The sequence below is a fragment of the Sturnira hondurensis genome, unplaced genomic scaffold (genome assembly GCF_014824575.4).
Source record: "Sturnira hondurensis isolate 20B ecotype Veracruz unplaced genomic scaffold, ASM1482457v3 Scaffold0019433, whole genome shotgun sequence".
Classification (NCBI taxonomy): Eukaryota; Metazoa; Chordata; class Mammalia; order Chiroptera; family Phyllostomidae; genus Sturnira; species Sturnira hondurensis.
This window is the reverse complement of record NW_028092064.1, coordinates 1,132,633-1,152,011: the sequence shown is the minus strand read 5'-3', so window position 1 is coordinate 1,152,011 and position 19,379 is coordinate 1,132,633. Positions and strand designations below refer to the sequence as shown.

The following is a 19,379-nucleotide window of genomic DNA, read 5'->3' as shown; positions in this document are numbered from 1 at the left end:
TGCCTTTTCTTCATTTGGGAGGCCCAGGGTGCTCTGACCAGGTCAGTGCTGGAAGACCCACTTGGAAGCTTGGTTGAGTATAGCTTTATTGGTCATGTCAATTGGGGGCACAAATCAAACACCCACCACCACCTGATCACTCTGCCAGCACACGTCAGAGAGGAGAAAAGTACCTTGGCTCCAGGAGAAGCTTGGTTCCAGGCTAGATATAGCAGGGAGCCTTGGGGCAGCTGGCCACCAACTCTGGAGGAGTTTCCAGGGCTAAGTCCAGAACAGTAACATACTAGTGCCCCAGCCCCACCGTGTCCCTGCCACAGCATCCTTGTTCCAACCCTAAGATTCGGATACCTTTGGCCCTTTGACACATAGCCACCTCTTCCTGCAGGACTTGTTCTCATGTTGCTCGAAGCCCTTGCCTGGAGCACACCTTCATTAATGTCTCTCATTTCTACATCCTTGTTTCCTGCTGGCTCCAAATGAGAATGTGATAACCTAGGAAGAGTGAGACCAGTCTGGCTTGCATTCTACTATCAGTCTCTCAGAGCTTGGGGCTGAACCAGGGAACGTAGAACTTGGTAAGGAAATACCAGGGAACTGGACAGCACCCAGGCATTGCTGTGACCAAGACAAAGCGAGAAGGGTGGAGGGCCTAGGCTGAAAAGACCACTGTCTCCTGATTATCTTCTTCACTGACTCCTACCCTGGAGTGAATGGGGCAGGGCTGAGCTGGGGTTGGCTTGCACTGAGCCTTGGGGAGCAGGGTCAGGCTTGGCCACTCTGAGATACAACTGACTTCACTCACCCATCACAGAGGCCAGCGTGTCCCCCATAGGATTGAACTCATTGAGCTGCAGAGACAAGGGGATAAGCATGAGGGGTGGGGTGGGGTAGGTGAAGGTATCAGGAGGGCACACAAGGACTCATTTCTGATAATTTCTGGTCAATGAGGTAGGTTGAGTTCCCTGCATCCTCCCATCATTTGAGGGCCCAAACCTCACCGAACTGATACCAGAAGATTCTGGGTCATAGAGCTGATGCATCAATTTCCCTGAGCTTCCATCAAAGACATCAATTGTTCTTAATTCATGGGGGGTACCACTTTTGAAATTAGGATCTGGGTATCTGCCCACAACAATGAGGTTGTACCGAGGATGCCAGGCTGCCTAAGAGATGGAAAAGCTGGTCACGAGAGTAAATGCAGAACAAAAGGACTTCAAAAGTATTCGCTGCCACTAACAATTGTTAATACAGTTGCCAACAATTTAATAATGGAGCTAAGATCTACACAAATCGAAAAGAATAGTGTTCAGTTGTGAAAAGAACAGTTTTCAGTTGTATACATCTACCATTGTAAATTTCAAATTCCCAGCTGGCCCTTAGGACGCCTTCAGGCCTTGTCTCTTGCATTTGTTGAGATCATACCAACTGATTAATGTTTTAACATGAGCCTGACCCAGACATTAACCAAAAAGGTAACCCTATGACAACGGAAAAAGTCTTTGGTAACCAAAACCAAATAGGGCATACGTAACCCACCACTACCTCCATCAACATGCATGGTGAGTGTCAAGTAGAAGGTGGCCCGTGGCTGAAAAGGGAAGGAAACCTATGTTCCCCAGACATCCCACTCAAAGCAAATGTGAACAGCTGTTGGAATGACAGATGGGATTTTCCTAAGAAACTTCTCAAGGAAGTTTTCAAGGAGGAAAGATAAGGTAAGCAGGAAGGAAGAAGTAATACATGTAAAGCTTGGGAAGTAAATCGCAGGTCACCCTTGGGAGGTTGTAAGTTGGCTTCACTGGATATGAAGTGAGAGATGGCAACAGAGGAGCCCACACGTGAAGGACCTTGGTGCTATTAAGAACTTGGATTTGATTTGAGGTGTGTGGGGGCCACTCTAATACTAAATCATCTCCATTTCCTGAGCACTTGCCAGGTGGTAGGCGTATGCTCTACGTGTACTGATTCAGCCTCACAGCAACCCTGTCAGATACCATTACTCCCCTCATATAGACAGGGAAACCGAAATCCAAAATGGAAGTCATTCGCCCAAGGTTCTAACCCAGAGGGGCATGCCTGCCTGACGCTGGTCAGTGTGCTGCACTGACCACAGCACAGGGCCGTGGTTCTGCAACAGAATATGAAACAGGAAAGGGGAGAACTGGCAGCGTTCCGATTCCTTAGGGACTTGGGCGGGAAGGAACCTCAGGACTTGAAGACCGTAAGCCATGGGGAGTGAGGCTAGAGAAGCTGTTAACAAGAAGCAGGCTAAGGTTGGCTTGCAGATCAACTGTATGCCCAAGAACAAACAGAGGGCAAAGCAGAGGGTCAGGATCTTAGAAAATGCCCTCGGCAAGGAGACAAGGTCTGGGTTAAAAAAACTCAGGAAAACAGCTTATCAGAGAAATAAAAACCCTCAAAATGGGATTGCAGAAGTGGGACAAAAGGAGCAGAGAGGTCCAGGGGACAAGAGACTGCTTTGTGTCAGGGCAGGAAGAGATATGGAAGGAAAGGCTGCTCCTGTCCTCTCTCCACCTTGGGCAGGCCTGATCTGTCCCCACCCTCGATCACAGTTCTTTGTCACTCACCTTAATGGGTGTCAGGTGCTGGAAGTGGCGGTGAGGGTGTGGAATCAGGCTCGGGGGGCGGTCCCACTGGGAGGCAGAGTAAACCCGGATCTCACTCTTCTGGTCGGTGGTCAGGAGCTGGACGCCGTCGGGACTGAAATGAGCTGGCAAGTGAAAAAAGCCCCTGAGCTGAAGGAGCCACGGATCTCCCGTTGTCCCAGCCTTCACAGGCCTTCTCTTACAGGGACAACCTCCCTCCCGCTGTTCTCCAGACAGGGGTGGAAGGGAGGAGGTAAATCTGGGCTGTGAACAAAAGTATTCTAGAGACTCCACAGCTGATGGGGGCAGCTAGAGTCAGAAAGGTTCCAAGACGTCAGCTTGGCAGATGCTGTCAGGGGTAAAGGTTTGACCTGGCGGCTTCTGAACTTGGACTGAAAGCCCAGGAAGGGGTGGGGTAGGCAGGGTCTACAGCAAGGAAGAGTCTAGCCCACCTGCATTGACAGGATGCCTGTGCGGCAGCGAGTAGAGAAAGCTGGATTTCCCTTTAACCTGGCGCAGGTCCCAGATTTTCACTGTTTGATCTACAGAGGCTGTGACCAGAAACCAATCAGAGCACGGGTTCAGGGCCACATGGGTCACTTTCTTTTTGTGCATTCTCAGATTCCAAAGCTGCAGAGGAAAGCTTGGTTCAGGTCGGGGCAGAGAACAAGGCCGGGGGTAAGGCAGGGAAAGAGGCTCCGGGCTCCGGAGAACACACCTCCTTGCCGTCCATGTTCAGCAGGACCACGTGCCCCACGTTGTCTCCCGTGACCACCACGCGTCTTTCTGCAGACACATCCAGGCTGCAAAACCAGAAGCTGGAAGGAAAAACTGTGCTGTAAGGTTCTTGGGGACAGAGGCAAGGCCCATGCATCCACTGTCGTAGCTCTGGTATCTAACACACAGACAGTCAATATTAATATTTGTTGAATGAATGAATAACTTTTGCCACAGGCTTCCCGGGAAGAATGCCTAGACTTGTCTACCACCCAGACAGATGGTATGGAGTGATGGGGCTCAAAAATTTGTCTGCTGGGCCTGGGATCCTCAGCTAGTATGAGCCCCTGAAGCAGCCAGACCTCAAGGCTATAAGGCAAGTCCTCAGGTTAGCATGCCCCATGCAGCCCTGGGTTCTGAGAAAGACCCCTTTATGATTCTGTCTCTTTGCTCTCCACCTGTTGAGCCAAAGGAGATGACAAACCAAATAGGGACTGCCCAGCTCTGTTCCTCCGAGCTGGCTAGAAAGGAACTTCTGCCCCCTTCTGAGCATTTAGGGGGAAAAGCACACCCAACCCAGAGGCTTGAGGATGAAGGACATGGGGAGGGGAGTGCTTCAGGGGTCCCAATATCCAACCAGGAGAGCTCAAACCCTCAAGTCCTTGCTACACCGCCTTTTGTATCCCTTATAAACACCTTCCAGAGGGAGAGTTTCTTGTGGAAGAGAAACCTACAGCTGGGTCTGTCCTCACGTGTCCTGACTGCACGTGTATTTCGTACCCCTGTGGGGCAGTCCAGGACAGCATCCAGGGCTAGTTAGACTCTCACACCCTCAACTCCTGAGGGAGCAGGGGTGTGTCTCTGGCTTGAAATCAAAGTGACAAGTATCTCATAGTTTCTACAACCACTTGCTCTTGGGGAGTCCAAAGTGTTTAATGGACACGATTTTATCCATTTAAGCTTCCATCATGGAACTGGCCAGGCCATTACACCCCAGCGGATGCAGGGAATGAAGTTTAAGTTCTCATCTCCTGCTCCATGCTTTCAGCAGCTAGCTAGGCCAATGCCCTGTTGACTTGTCTAGTGAGAATCAAGGTCACATTGAATACGGGAATGAAGGACTTAGGGGAGAGCCGAAGCCCTTCCATTGCTGAGAAGGGCAGAGGCTCCAGAACTGCTCTCCCACTGCCCACCTGGACCGGAGTAAGAGCAGCTCAAGAAAGAGTCTGAGAAGGAGGTGGAAGGATGGAGAGTGGCTCACACCTTTCCTTACTCCCCTGCACCAGGTTTGGGTAGAAGAAGCGGGATCTGGATGCTCTCACCAGAACTGCACTGACAGCCTAGGAGTCCCTTCCCCCAGTAGCTGAACTACTCACTTGCAGGTGCCATAGTTGGTATAAACTTGGAGAATGTTGCCTTTAAAGTCTTGCAGCCTAGTCGTTCCCTCCATTGAGGAGATGAAAAACTGGTTGGTGTTGAGAGGGTTAAACTTCAGCCCAGTGATGCTCCCTCCAGCTCCAATCTAACACAGGAGAGAAGAGCAGGTGAGTGATGATGGCCAAGGCGGAGGACGAGGTCTAGTGCACATACTCTGCCCCCGAGAAGTACCAGCAGGCGGCACTTGGGGCCATGCCAGTTTACACGCCTAGACCCTACGACGCTCTCCACTGTGCTCTTTATTTCTCAAAGTTTTAGTTTTAATTTTATTTTCCAAATTACCATACAGTAAATGTGGTTGTTTTGAGTATACAGTTCTATGAATTTTTTAAAATTATCTTTTTTAAAAAAGATTTTATTTAGGTACTTTATTTTTTAGCGAGAGCAAGGGAGGGAGAAAGAGAGGGAAACATCAATGTGTGGCTGCCTCTCACATGCCCCCTACTGGGGACCAGGCCCGCACCCAGGTATGCGCCTTGACTGGGAATTGAACCAGCAACTCTTTGGTTTGAAGGGCGGCACTCAATCCACTGAGCCACACCACCCAGGACCAGTTGTATAAAATTTAACATATGCAGAACAGTCCCACTATCCCCCAAAACTCCCTCATGCTCTCCCATTGTAGTTGAACCTCCCCCCACCTCTAACTCCTGGCAACCACTGATCTGTCCTCCATCGCTATGGTCTTGCCTTTGATAGACTGTTGTGTAAGTGATTCTACAGCCTGCAGCCTTTTGAGACCAGCTTCCTTCATTTCACTCCACACGATACCCCTGCAATACATCCAAGTTGCTGTGTGCACCTCTAGCTGGTTCAGCCGTATTGCCGAGTACTCCAGCAGGTGGATGTACGATAGTTTATTGCACAGTGCTCTCTTTAGGAGAGCTTTGTCTCTGAGGGTGGCTGGGTTAGGAGGGCAGGAGACAGGTGGGAGCTCCTTCCTATGCTTCCCAGACACCCCTGGCAATGATGGTGAAAACAGTCATGATCATACCCACTGCTTAACCTTACTACTGTAAGTGCTTTTTATGCCTCAGGCACTGTTTTCAGAATTCTACCAGCCCAAGAGCTCCTTCTCTACTGCCTCCCTGTGGCGCTGCTACCTCAGCCTCGTGTCCCTGCACAAGGTCCCTCGCACAATGTCCACTTCGCTTACTCAACATGCTAACTGGCAGGTTCCATTCCCTCTATAAACATTGTAACCAATGTCCAGGGGCTGACAAACCCTTGATGCTAATAAGATAACCCTCTGCTCCCACCAGTTGAGTTCAGTGCTTACATGGCTTAGCTGTGTTTGTTCTTAAACCTGCATATGCCAGTTCAATTTCTTATTATACGGTAATTATGGAATTCAATTAAATGTGTAATTTAATTACATATAATTTATTAAACATTTAATTAAATATTTACACTGAACATTTAAACATTCAATTAAACATGTAATTTAGTTAAACTGATGAAATACATGCAAAAAGAAAGACCATTGTTACTTCTGTGAAAGCCATGTTGAATGCTTTGGAAAAATTAGATTAAAAAATTGCTGAAATTACAGTTGTCAAATTAAACATGGGTGAGATACTTATAAACAATTAGGGTGGGAAATAATAAAAATTTTAAAAGAATCTGTAATCGGGTTGCTTCAGGACTATCTTTAAGTTATGTTTCCACTTTGGTGAAATGGAAACTGGACCACATATAGAATACATTACATGTGCAGTGTATGAAATACCAGGTGCACCCTATCAGTGGACCCTTACTCCAAGAAAAGGACAGGCCCCATGTCAAAGCATTAGTAGTGAACACACACATAAACATTTCAAGTTAAGCCCTGGCTGGTGTGGCTCAGTGGATTGAGCACCAGCCTGTGAACCAAAGTCTTGCTGGTTGGATTCCCACTCAGAGTACATGCCAGGGTTGAGGGCCAGGTCCCCAGTGACAAGCATGTAAAAGGCAACCACACATTAATATTTCTATCCCTCTCTTTCCCCCTCCCTTCCCCTCTCTCTAAAAATAAATACATGAAATCTTAAGAAAAGTCATTTCAAGTTAAAATGCATGAGTGTTCTCCTAGCAAAGGTGGACTGAGTGGTTATGACCAAATTTTGCACTGTGAAGCAGTAACAAACCTGCACAAAATACAGAAAAGAGATATATCTGAGATTTACGATTCCAGTGGGGGTGGGTTAGTTTGTGTCAGGCCAACCTTTGGCTGAGAACAACTAGAAAATGTATATAAAACACGTCTTTAAAGAATGAAAAATGGTGCAGACACTTCAGAAAACAGTCTGGCAGTTTTTCAAAAAATTAAACATAGAGTTACCATAAGAGTTACCAGCAATTCCACCCCTAGATCATGCCCAAGAGAAATGAATATGTGTATTCATGCAAAAGCCTGTATACAAAATATTCATAGCAGCATTATTTGTAATAAAGGCAAAAATCAATGACTCAAACATCCATCTCAAGAAATAGTAAAACTAACAGGAGACGAAAGCCAAAGAAAGTAGAAAGCAAAAGCATAAACTTTAAAAGGTAAGAGGACATCATAAACAATCTTATACCAATGAATTTGAAGATTTAGATGAAATGGGTAAAATTCCTAGAAAAATACAAACTTGCCAAAATGACAGAAGACAAAGAAGAAAACGGAATCTAGAACTAAAAATTTTCTTGCAAAGTAAATTCTAGATCCCGGTGGCTTCACTGGTGAACGTACTAAATATTTAAGAAAAAATATCCATCTTTTTTTTTAATTTTATTTTCAAGCTATCTCCAGCTCAGAAAAGTTGCAAAAATAGCACAAATAATTAATCCTCTAGAATGATTTGATAGTGAGTGGACAACAGGAGGTCTCGCTCGCTGGCCAGTACTGGCCTGTGTGCAAGGCAGGGCAAAGCAGGTTCACAGTCGTTCGCGTGTAAATGAACGAATAACAACACAAATATAAACCCTGTGTTTCACGCAATCACAACTGTAAACCCACTTTTGCCCTATCCTGTATCTCTTACAAGAACATTCTCCTACATAACCGCAATAAAACCATCAAAACGTAGGGGTCTCTAAAGTGGTTCAAATTCATAGAAATGGAAAGAATTGTGGTTGCCAAGGGCTGGAGAGAAGGGGAAGTGGGGAGTGTTATTAAATAGGTACACAGTTTCAGTTTCACAAATTGAAAAACGTTCTCAAGATTTTTTGTACAACAATGTGAATGTAGTAAACACTACTGAACTGTATACTTAAAAACGGTTCAGATGATAAATTTTAGGTTATGTGCTTTTACCAGTTTTAAAAAGCAGTATTACTTACTAGAGATACATTGTAACTGTAAAAAAATAAAATAAATAAATGAAAAAAAGGGATATAAGCCAAAACAAATAAAGAAGAAACCAATTAGTTTGTCACATTATTAGAATAAAGGGGAAAAATCATATGCTTACTGACCTCAACAGATACAAAAAAAGTATTTGATGAAACTGAATTATCTTTCACAATAAGAACTTTTGGCAAACTGGGAATAAAAGGGGAACTTAACAGATGACAGCTAGTGGTGGGGGGAGGAGGCTGGGGATGGAGGATTGAGCAAAAAAGAAAAAAGACTCATGGACACGGGCAACAGGGCAGTGATTGCTGCAGGAAGGGGTGTATAAGGGGACTAAATGGTAATGAAAAAATAATAAAGATAAAAAATAAAAGGGGAACTTCATATGATAAAGGGTTTTTAAAAACAAACAAGTTCTAAAAATAAACAAGCTCCTAGGTATATACCCAAAAGAACTGAAAACATCTTCAAACAAAACTGTTCACAGCCACAGTAATCACAGCAAAAGGTGGAAACAACCCAAATGTCCCTCAGCAGATGAAGGGGTAAGTCAAATGCGGTGTATCCGTGTGACGGAATATTTCTCAGCTGCAAAGAGCAGGAAGTACTGATACATGCTATAATATGAATGAACCTAGAAAATACTATGCTCAGTGAAGCCAGACCCAAAAGGACAAATACTGTTTGACTCCATTGATATGAGGTACCTAGAATCATCAAATTCATTAAGTTAGAAAGCAGATTAAGGGGCTGGGGAAAAGGGCAATAATAAGTCATCATTTAAAGGGTACAGAGTGGCCCTGGACGGTGTAGCTCAGTGGATTGAGTGCCGGCCTGTGAACCAAAGGATCGCGGTTTGATTCCCAGTCAGGACACATGCCTGGGTTGAAAGCCAGTTCCCAGTTGGGGGCGCATGAGAGGCAACCATATACTGATGTTTCTCCCCCCACCTTCTCTCTCCCTTCCCCTCTGTCTAAAAAGAAATAAAATCTTAAAAAAAAATAAAGGGTACATAGTTTTATTTCAAGATGATGATAATAAATGCTGGAGATGAACAGTGGTGATCGTTGCACAGCAATGTAAATATTCTCACTGCCATTGAACTATACACGCAGAATTGTTAAATGACAAATTTTATGTTATGTATATTTTACCACAATAAAAAGTAGTAGAAATCAAGCCCTGGCTGGTGTAGCTCAGTGGATTGAGCACGGGCCTGCGAACCACACGATCGCGGTTCGATTCCTAGTCAGGGCACATGCCTGGGTTGCAGGCCAGTCCCCAGCAGGGGACTCATGAGAGGCAACCATACATTGATATTTCTCTCCTTCCCTTCCCCTCTAAAGATAAATAAATAAAATATTTTTTAAAAAAGTAGTAGAAATCATTCTTAATGAAAAAATATAAAAGCCTTCTATGATCAAGAACAAGATAAAAATGTCTGTCATCGCCAATACTCCACAGTGAACTAGATATCTTTGTCAATGGACTAGGGCAAAAAAAATATAACAATGGTAAAGGAAGACATCAAACTCTCATTATTTGTAGATGACAGGATTGTGTAGGAAAAAAATTTCAAACCTCAAACTATAAAAATCAATGACATGGATTTATGCTTCCAATCATGAGCAGCACATTGCTGGCTGGTAGTCTAACAAATATGTAATTGAAATCCCAGAAAAAGGAGAGGTGGGGAAATTATTGGAAGAAACAGTGGTTTAAAATTTTCCAAATTTGATGACAATTGTAAACCGGCAGGTCTAAGAAGCCAATGAACTTCAAGGAGGAGAAACATAGAAAAAGACACCGAGAAAATCATAATCATTTTTAAAGCAGCCAGGAGAAAAAGGGGGCGATCATGGCAAGAGAAACAGAAGAATGAGAGCAAACTTTTTGTATCATTATTTAAAATGCTGAAACCAGCAAAACCTGTAAACCTAGAATTCTATACCCAGCAAAAATATATTCTCCCCTACCCCCTCAAAAAAGAAAGACTTTTTAAGATAAACAGAAGGAAAAAATGCATTACCAACCAATCGACAATATAAGAAATGTTAGAAGGAAGGACAATATTACCAAAAGGCCACCTGGATCACACAAAAAAAAACCAAAAAGCACTGGAAATGGCAAATATATGGATTTTTACTAGGTTTTTCCCATAAGTTTGTTTTTTTAAAAAATCTTTAATGGCCCTGGCTGGTGTAGCTCAGTGGATTGAGTGTGGGCCTGAGAACCAGAGGATTAAGGTTCAATTCCCAGTCAGGGCACATGCCTGGGTTGCAGGCCAGTTCCCCTGCAGGGGACGCACGAGAGGCAACCATACATTGATATTTCTCACCCTCTCTCCTTCCCTTCCCCTCTAAAGATAAATAAATAAAATATTTTTAAAAAGAAAAAAAAATACCCCTCAGGTGGAGTATTAAAAAAAAAAGATACCTATCCCACAGCCTAGCCATTCTACAACTAGGTATTCACTCAAGAAAAATAAAAACACATCCACACAAAAATTTGTACATGAATATTCAGAGCAGCTTTTTCTGCAACAGTCAAAACCTGGAAAAAGTCCAAATGTCCTTCAACAGGTGAATGAATAAATAAATTGTGGTGTATCAATATACCACTACTCAGAAAGAAAAAAAACTACTGACATACACAAAAATATAGATGAATCTCAAATAATTACACTAAGTGAAAGAAGCCAGAAAAAAAGTATATATTGTAGAATGCCATTTATATAAAAGACTAGAAAATGCAAACTAATCAAAAAGGATAGAAAGCAGATCCATGGTTCTCAGGGGACAGAGCAGCAGGAAGAAAGAGATGATAAACAGGCATTAGAGAACTTCAGGAGTAATGGGTACATTCATGATTTTAATTGGTTTCATGGTTGTGTACATGTCAAAACTCATCAAATTGTATACTTTAAATATCTGTAGTTTATTATATATGAATTATATCTCAATAAAGATTTGGCAAAAAGCAAAAAGACAACTGACTATATGAAGCAAAAATAATACTGTGTTGTTTGTTAGGTTGTTTAACTTATCTAAATATAAAATGCAGGACAAGGAGAAAAGGGAGAAAATGGAAGTAAACATACAGTTGTAGGGTTCTTCTAATATATTTGAAGTGGTATAAAATTATTTGAAGGTTCTCTCTGATAAGTTGAAGCTGTATATTGTAAACCCAGGAGCAACCAGGAAATGAGAGAAAAGGAAAGAGAAGTATAACAAAGTATAATAATCCAAGGGTGGCCCTGGCTGGTGTAGCTCAGTGGATTGAGCACGGGCCTGCAAACCACACGATCTCGGTTCGATTCCTAGTCAGGGCACATGCCTGGGTTGCAGGCCAGTTCCCAGCAGGGGACTCACAAGAGGCAACCATACATTGATATTTCTCTCCTTCTCTCCTTCCCTTCCCCTCTAAAAATAAATAAATAAAATATTTAAAAAAATAATAATCCAAGGGTGGAGGTAATAATAGGAATCATAAGAAGTACTCAACTTTTGGTTGCAAAAAGAAAGAAAATGAAATAGAGATGAGACAAATAGAAAGAAATACCAAGATGACAAACCTAATAATATTTATAATTACATTAAATGGAAATGGTCAAATGCTCCAATTAAGCACCAGAAATTATCAAGTTGGATTTTTTTAAATGCTGTGTACAGGAAGCCCATTTTACATATAAATACACAAATAGGTTTTACAAATAAAAGAATGGGAAAAGATATATCACACAAACATTAACTATGAGAAGGTGGTAGTGGATATATTATTATTGAATAAAGATTTCAGAAAAATAAATATCAGCAGGGAGAAAGGGAGACGTCTCACACCGACAAAGGGGCCAGTGAATCAGAAGGACAGAACTCTGAATGTGAAAGCACCTAACATAGTTTCCAAACGCTTGAAGGGAAAACTCAAGAAAAACAGATCCACAGCTTTACAGTTGGAGATTCCAATATTCCCCTCTCAGTAACTGCTACGAGACAGAAAATCAGTAAGAATATAAAACATTTGAACAACACTATCAACCAACTTAACCTAATTGACATTTCGAGAACAATCTACCCAGAAACAGCAGAATATATGTTCTCTTTATTTTATTTTTAAAATTATTTATTTTATTTTATTGATTTTAGAGAGGAGACATCAATTTGTTGTTCCACTTATTTATACTTTCATTGGTTGATTCTTCTATATACCCTGACTGGGGATCGAACCGGCAACCTCGGTATATCACGATGATGCTCTAACCATCAGGATGAGCTACCTGGCCAGGGCTATATATTCTTTTTAAATGCACATGAAACATTCACTAACATAGTTCATGTGCTGGGCCATAAAATAAGTTTAAAATATAAAAGAACTGGAATCATGTAAAATATTTTCTGTTCATAACAGAATAGAACTAGAAATAGAGGGGTATTTCAACAATCCCCAAATATTTGGAAATTAAACAACACACTTCAGAATAGCCTATAGGTCAAAGAAGAAATCATAAAGACGTTGGAAGTTATTTGAACTGAATAAAAACAAAAATAACAGGCCTGCGAACCAGAGGATCGCGGTTCGATTCCCAGTCAGGGCACATGCCTGGGTTGCAGGTCGGTTCCCTGCAGGCCAACTCCCAGCAGGGGATGCATGAAAGGCAACCATACATTGATGTTTCTCTTCCTCTCTCCTTCCCCTCTAAAGATAAATAAATAAATAAAATCTAAAAATAAAAAACAAAAATAGAACAAAATCTGTGAGATGCAGTTTTAGAAATACTTAGGGGGAAATTTATAGCGTTAAATGGTTGTATTAGAGCAAAAGTCGCCCTGGCTGGTGTGGCTCAGTGGATTGAGCGCCGGCCTACAAACCAAGGGGTTGCTGGTTTGATTCCCAGTCAGGGCACATGCCTGGTTGCAGGCCAGGTCCCCTGTAGGGGACACATGCAAGAGGCAGTCAGGCAGCAACGTTTCCCTCTCTTTCTCCCTCCCTTCCTCCATCTCTGAAAATAAATAAATAAATAAAAGAACAAGATAGGGGACATCACCACAGATCATACTGACATTAAAATGATAATAAGGGAATACTCTAAACAACTTTATGCCAAACTCAATAACTTAGATAAAACAGACAAATTACTTAAAAGACAAACCACCTTAGCCCTGGCTAGTGTAGCTCAGTGGAGTGAGCATGGGCCTGTGAACCACAAGATCACGGTTCAATTCTCAGTCCGGGCACATGCCTGGGTTGCAGGCCAGTTCCCAGCAGGGGACTCATGAGAGGCAACCATACATTGATATTTCTCTCTTTCTCTCCTTCCCTTCCCCTCTAAAGATAAATAAATAAAATCTTTAAAGAAAATTGTGTACATTTATAAAATAAAAAAAATAAAAGACAAACCACCTCGCTCATTCAAGAAGAAACAGTAACCTGCATTGCCCTCTATCTATTAAAGACATTGACTATATAGTTAAAACCCTTCCAACAAAGAAAACTGCAGCCCCAAATGGCTTAGCTGGTGAATCCCACAAAAAATTTAAGGAATAGTACCAATTCTACACAAATTATTCCAGAAAATACAAGAGGAGGGAACAATTCCTAACTCTTTTTATGAAGTCTGCCTTACCCTGATACCAAAACAAAGGCATTTAATTAAAAAGGAAATTACAGGGTATTTTTAAACGGTCATCATCTCGTATAAGGTGATATGACAAGTAATACACAAATATTCTGGGATAGAATATTTACCCAATAATCCAAGTAGAAATATGAGTGTGTGTAATAGTGTATACATACACGGAAAGATGTACAAAGTGGGAATTGCATGTAACATTTACTTTATATTTTCCTCTGTATTGTCTGAGTTTCTGATGATGAACATGAATCATTCTATAATGAGAATAAAATTTATCTCCATTTTGAAAACGCAATACACGTTCCCTTGCCAAGGGTCTGAAAGATACAAAGATCAAAGCCAAGGTCAAATGACTAAAGAAATGACAAAGTGAGACACCGCTGCTCCCTGCGACACTGGTCTCAAATCAACTCTCCGCTGTCAGTACCTGGGGGTACAAACAGACAGGTCTCCAGACCACCATGCACTTCTTCCACACCAACCTAGTTCCCTGCTAGTCCCAAAGTCCCAATGCCCAGACCAGTCCGCAGTGGTGTGAGGAAACTTCACGTAAATGACATGATCACAAAGGGTGATGTTAACCCAAAGCCTTGGCCTGGCACAAGTTCAAAGCAGTTTCCCCTTTTGGTCAGGAGGCTCTTCCCCTGGGACACCTTTAGCTCTGTCTGAGTTTTCTCTATTCCTTGGACTCCTGGAGCAACATAAATCTCCTCCTGCCTGAGCTCTGGTTCTGACTTCAATTCAAAGTGCCCCTTCCCTGTCCTATCCCACCAGCTGGGCAGGAAGACCACCGAACTCTGTGCACAGCGCTCTGCTGGCTGCCTTTCTTCTGGCTCCGGGCACTTGTTCTCTTCAACATCCATCTCAGGCCTCGAACCCTAATTTCCCAAGCCTGCCTAACCTGGCGGTTTCTGACGGGCGGCTCTCCTAACCCTCCTCCTGGGTTTGTCCTTGGCCTCTCGTGTCTCTAAACCAAAGATGGAAAAGCAGTGAGCTGAAGCAGAATCCAATTCACAGATGGGTTTTATTTAGCTACACGGCACATTTAATTTTGTTTAGCTCCTGACGTGAAAAACCAGGACATTTCAGATTGAACCCCTTGGACACTATTGGTGGGAATATGAAGTGGTGCTGTCACAATGGTCCACTTGAACAGTATGGCAGTTCCTCAAAAAATTAAAAACAGAATTACCGGATGATCCAGCAATTTCACTTCCGGGTACGCACCCAAAAGAGCTGAAAGCAGGGACTCAAAGAGATATTTGTACAACCACATTCACAGATGCATTATTCACAATCGCTAAAAGGTTGGAGCAGTCCAAGTACCCACTGACAGATGAATGCACACGCAAAATGAGGTAAATACATACGGCATTGTTCAGTGTCAGAAGGGAAGGACATTGTTGATGTGTACTACAATGTGGACGAACCTGCAGAAAACTGAGTTCTAAGTTGCTCCGTTAAATAAGCCAGTCACAAAGGGAAAAGCACTGGATGATTCCACTGATGTGAGATAGTTAGACAGTCAAAACCACAGACAGAATGGTGGCCGCCCAGGGCTGGGGGACGGAGGAACGGGGAGCTAGTATCTAATGGGTACAGAGTTTCAGATTTGCAAGATGAACATTTCTAGAGACTGGTTACAAAAGAAAGTGAATGTACTTAATGTCACTGACCCTACCACCTAACATCATTCTTTTATTGGTTTGGCTTCTTTAGTCATGTGAGGTTGTGGGTTTTGCCCTAAACCCAGAGCATTACCTTCTGCAGTACAGCCCTCCAATGTCAGCATCCAGCCAGGCAAGCTAAGGGTCTTCTCTTTGGTGGAAGGGCCAACACCTTCACCCCTCAGCAACTGATGATAAACACCAGCATGATGGAGAAGACTGTCCCTAAAAACTCAACACCACACCTGGTCCCAAACACACTCTGCCTTTCTTCCTTTCATCTCCATTTACGTAAATGTTATTCTTCCTCACTCCTCCATGAAGCCTTCTCTACAGATTCTAATTTGAGAGAGGGTCTTCCTTCTCTCACATTCCATGGCATGCAGCATCCACAGTGCTAGTTATTGCGTATGTCCACATGCCGTCTACCCAGTCACACGCCACGACCCTCATTTACCCAACAAATATAATGCAGCCACCCTGGGCAGACATCATTCTAGGCACTGAGGACAAAGTGATGTGCCAGAAAGACAAGGTCCCTGCCATTGTGGAGCTTACTTTCCAGGGCGCAAAGTAAGTAAATAAGTAAAACATTCCAGATACTAATAAACACTGTGGGGAAAAGGTGAAGCAGGGAGACGGGGAGTGACCGTGTGGGGGGGAGGCTGCTTTGTAGACAGAGTGGTCACTGAGCGCTCTCGGAAGAAGTGTACTGAGCTGAGATCTGAAAAATAAGAGGGAACCAACCACGAGGAGGCCGTCGGAAAGAGCACTGCAGCCAGTGGGAACAGCAAGTTCAAAGACCTATTTTCAGGAATAGAAACAGCACATGTGGCTAAAGCACAGGAAGTGCGGAAATGCAGCAGCACGAAAGTACAAGACAAGGACGAGAGTTATGAAGAGGCTTAGATCCCACGTGATGACTTACTAGTGGGTGATCAACAGTTTAGACCTTCTAATTTTCCCAGGGCAGGCACCCAATAAAGATTTGAGTATCACCACCATCTGCTTGTTTGAAAATACCCACAGCTACTTTCGATCCCAGTCATCTCCTTTTCACTGGTCGACTTTCCACTCCTTCAACGCTTCTTCCGCACGGTTATCTGGACCAGGGACTGCTCACCCCTTTAATGAAGGTAGGTTTGTCCTTTATGCCAAAGTTCCAGAGCATGATATCTCCCCCTTTGGAACCCACGGCCAGGGTGCTGGGGTGAGTTGGGTGCCATGCCATGGATGTGGCCCTCCTGTCAAAGGGGGCAGCCTTTTGGAATATCCGGTATGAAGCCAGAGATTTCAAAAAGGACTGCTGGAGATCCTGACAAAGAGAGAAAATAACTGAGTTGAATTAAAACCCAAGTCCCAGGTAAACTGCCAACTCTGCCTCCTCCGTAGATGAGCCCTAGGGCCCAGTCCTCCCACCAAAGGAAAACTAACTGCCTGTCTCTGTGCATGAAAATATTTGCAATATACATGAAATAATCTTGGAAAGCAAAAGGGCAGAGCGCATTCCAGCTGGGACCTTTACAGCCTAAGACCTCTACCTGGCTGAGTGCCCAGTAGACCAGACCCCAAGGTGGACAGTGATCTGACTACTCTGAAAACACAGTGAACCAACTCAGCATCTAATTTGGGGGCATCCAGTTGTGAAAAAAGCACCATGCAAACCCTTAAGCACTTCAGAAACGCTTCACCTGCTGTAGCGATGGCCAGGCAGTTCTGCCCAGCTTACGGTGGTGGAGGGCCCTGACGATGCTCCTGCACCGTGGAGGGACCTGCAGGCTGGCCAACCCCTCCGGAAGGCAGCCGGAGTCAGATCTTTTGCTAGAACCTGCCAAGTAGAACAGACACATATTTTCTTCTCCAATTTCACTCAAGAAAGGTTCTTCTGCTGAAATCCCAGAAAGCCTTGTTGTTCCATTCGGCAGAGCCAATCTCTGCCATCACCTCCTAAGGCCTGTCCATGGTCTGCTCAGTCTCATCCAGCACAAGAAATAGACGGTGAGCAGGGATTCAGTCCCTGTCCCCAAATAGGAATTCTGAAGTGAAACTAAATATGCTTCTGCAGGGTTCCTCAGTGCTGAGCCAAAGAAACACACAAGGATAAAGTATATGCAGAACTCTTGTCAATTTGGGTTGGAAAACTTGTGATAAGGTTGGGTGACAATTTTAAAATCACCCATAATGGACAGTAAAACACACACACACACACACACCTCTAGCACAGAAATGACCGTTTGGGAGAAGAAGCACCTTTAAGTTCTACATTAACATAATGTAGAGGAGACAGTTGCTGGCCCCAAGTCTAATCTGTTCTCCTGAAAACCAGTGAGACCAGAGCCTCTGACATGGCTCCAAACAGACTAGGCTACTCTGGGGGAGGTCGACCCACTTAGACTTGGAATCTAGCCACTCCGGATTGCCAAGGTGTATTTGACGATCCGATCTCTAGGAATCCAGACTCTTGGAAAGCAATTCTTTCTTCTGGGGGTGGAGGGGGACCCAAACACACGCACTTCATCGACTACCCCTTTCCAGTCTTTTGAGTCCTTACAGCCCTAGGTTCGATTCCCCTTAAACCTCGGAGAAACCTGTTTTCTAAGGAAGGGAGGACGGTGAGGGCGCTCACGACTCAAACTGAGGACCTGCTGCTACACGTGCCACCAGATGAGGTGGGTTTATTTTAAGCAGTCCCCCGCGTATGGCAATCTGGTACAAACAAGGAATTTGAAGTCTGTCGTGTCTTATGTCATGGAACTCATCTGCCTCGTCTGGCCACCGGACGGAGGTTAAGCCCAAATTCTATGACGTCAAGGGACCTGCAGACAAAATGCACAGCCCGAGGCATCTGAAACTTTGGACAGCCTCAGCCTCAGGAAGCACCCATCCCCCACTCCAGCCTCCTGCGTGAGATCCCCTAATGACGGAATTATTAAAGCAGCAGGCGTAGGCAGTACCGGGGCCCTTCACACAGAGCTTCTTGGCCTCGTGCTCCAGCTCCCCGGGGTTTCTGCTCCTCTTGCTCCTGGGGTGCAAAGCCACCTCAAAGGTCTTCCGGGTTTCTGGGCGTTTCTTGGGAGCCATCGCGTCCTCCGTGCAAAGAGGTACTCTACCGTAAACCGAGATTATGGAGGGAAGATAGGGAAGCCTCTAGGGAGAAAAAGGGCGGGGACCAGGGAACTAGTCCAACTTCCCGCCAAACAAGCCAACTTCCCGCCAAACAGGCTCCCGGCTTCCAGACTAGTTTCTAGTTCCTGCTCCGCCCCTCTCCGAGGGGGGCCCCGCCTCTCCGGGGGAAGGCCGGCGCGCGCGGCCCCCGGCGCGCGCGGGGGTAGATGGGAAGTGTGAGCGCCGAGGAGATCTTGGGCTCCCTGGAGAAAAGGTGTACGGCCCGCCCTAAGTGCGGGCTCTGATCTAGTCCAGTCAGCCGACTTGCCAAAAACAAAGATGGCCGCCAGTGCTAGGCCACCCAACTTGAAGCCTCTTCGGACGCCACGCTGCCAGGCCTCTGCGGGTCCGAAGACCATACACCAATCAAAGAGTCGGCTCCGCCTTCTCTCTCTTTTAATTGGTGGTCACGCGCGCTTGGGCTTTGGCTACGGCTGATCCTTACGCAGGAAGGTGGCTTTGTAGGTAGCTAGAGACTTCTGTGCGGTGGGGACTGGCTCTTCCTGCCCGTAAATTTTTGTGATCCGTGTCGAGTGTTTTTATCCCCCCAGCTCAGTAGAGTGTCAGCTTCTCTGAAGAGTGGTTGAAATTCGCCAGTTTCCCCGATCCTACGGAGTGTCTGCCCGGGGTAATGATGCGTTGGGGGGCCTGCGGGCCAACCTGGCTTAGAGTTCTTAATACCCTGGCTCCAGCCAAACGCCAGGACAGTGAGCCTCCGGGGCGAGCTTGCGTTGTTCCACGGGCCCGAGAGAAGACAGTTCGGATGCACCCCACCTTCTGCGGCGAGCCAGGCTGGACCTGTGGTTAGTCGGGGACTATGGGGCCTTTTCTCTTCC

General features: G+C 44.7%; 1 protein-coding gene across 2 annotated transcripts; it reads right to left on the bottom strand.

Moving 5' to 3' along the window:
• Positions 1–68: 68 nt before the first annotated feature.
• Positions 69–18,695, bottom strand: DDB2 (damage specific DNA binding protein 2). Of its 2 annotated transcripts, XM_037027920.1 has the most exons (10): positions 18,333–18,694; positions 17,070–17,206; positions 16,502–16,693; positions 4,700–4,845; positions 3,325–3,424; positions 3,059–3,236; positions 2,589–2,731; positions 999–1,163; positions 803–848; positions 69–492 (listed from the first exon to the last, which is right to left on the bottom strand). In XM_037027920.1, exons 1-10 carry the CDS (start codon positions 18,457–18,459, stop codon positions 449–451), a joined length of 1,278 nt encoding a protein of 425 aa, XP_036883815.1. In that variant the 5' UTR covers positions 18,460–18,694; the 3' UTR covers positions 69–448. The 2 variants fall into 2 exon arrangements, with proteins under 2 accessions (XP_036883815.1, XP_036883816.1); XM_037027921.1 differs by lacking the exon at positions 999–1,163 and having other exon boundaries at positions 18,333–18,695.
• Between the last annotated feature and the right edge of the window lie 684 nt (positions 18,696–19,379).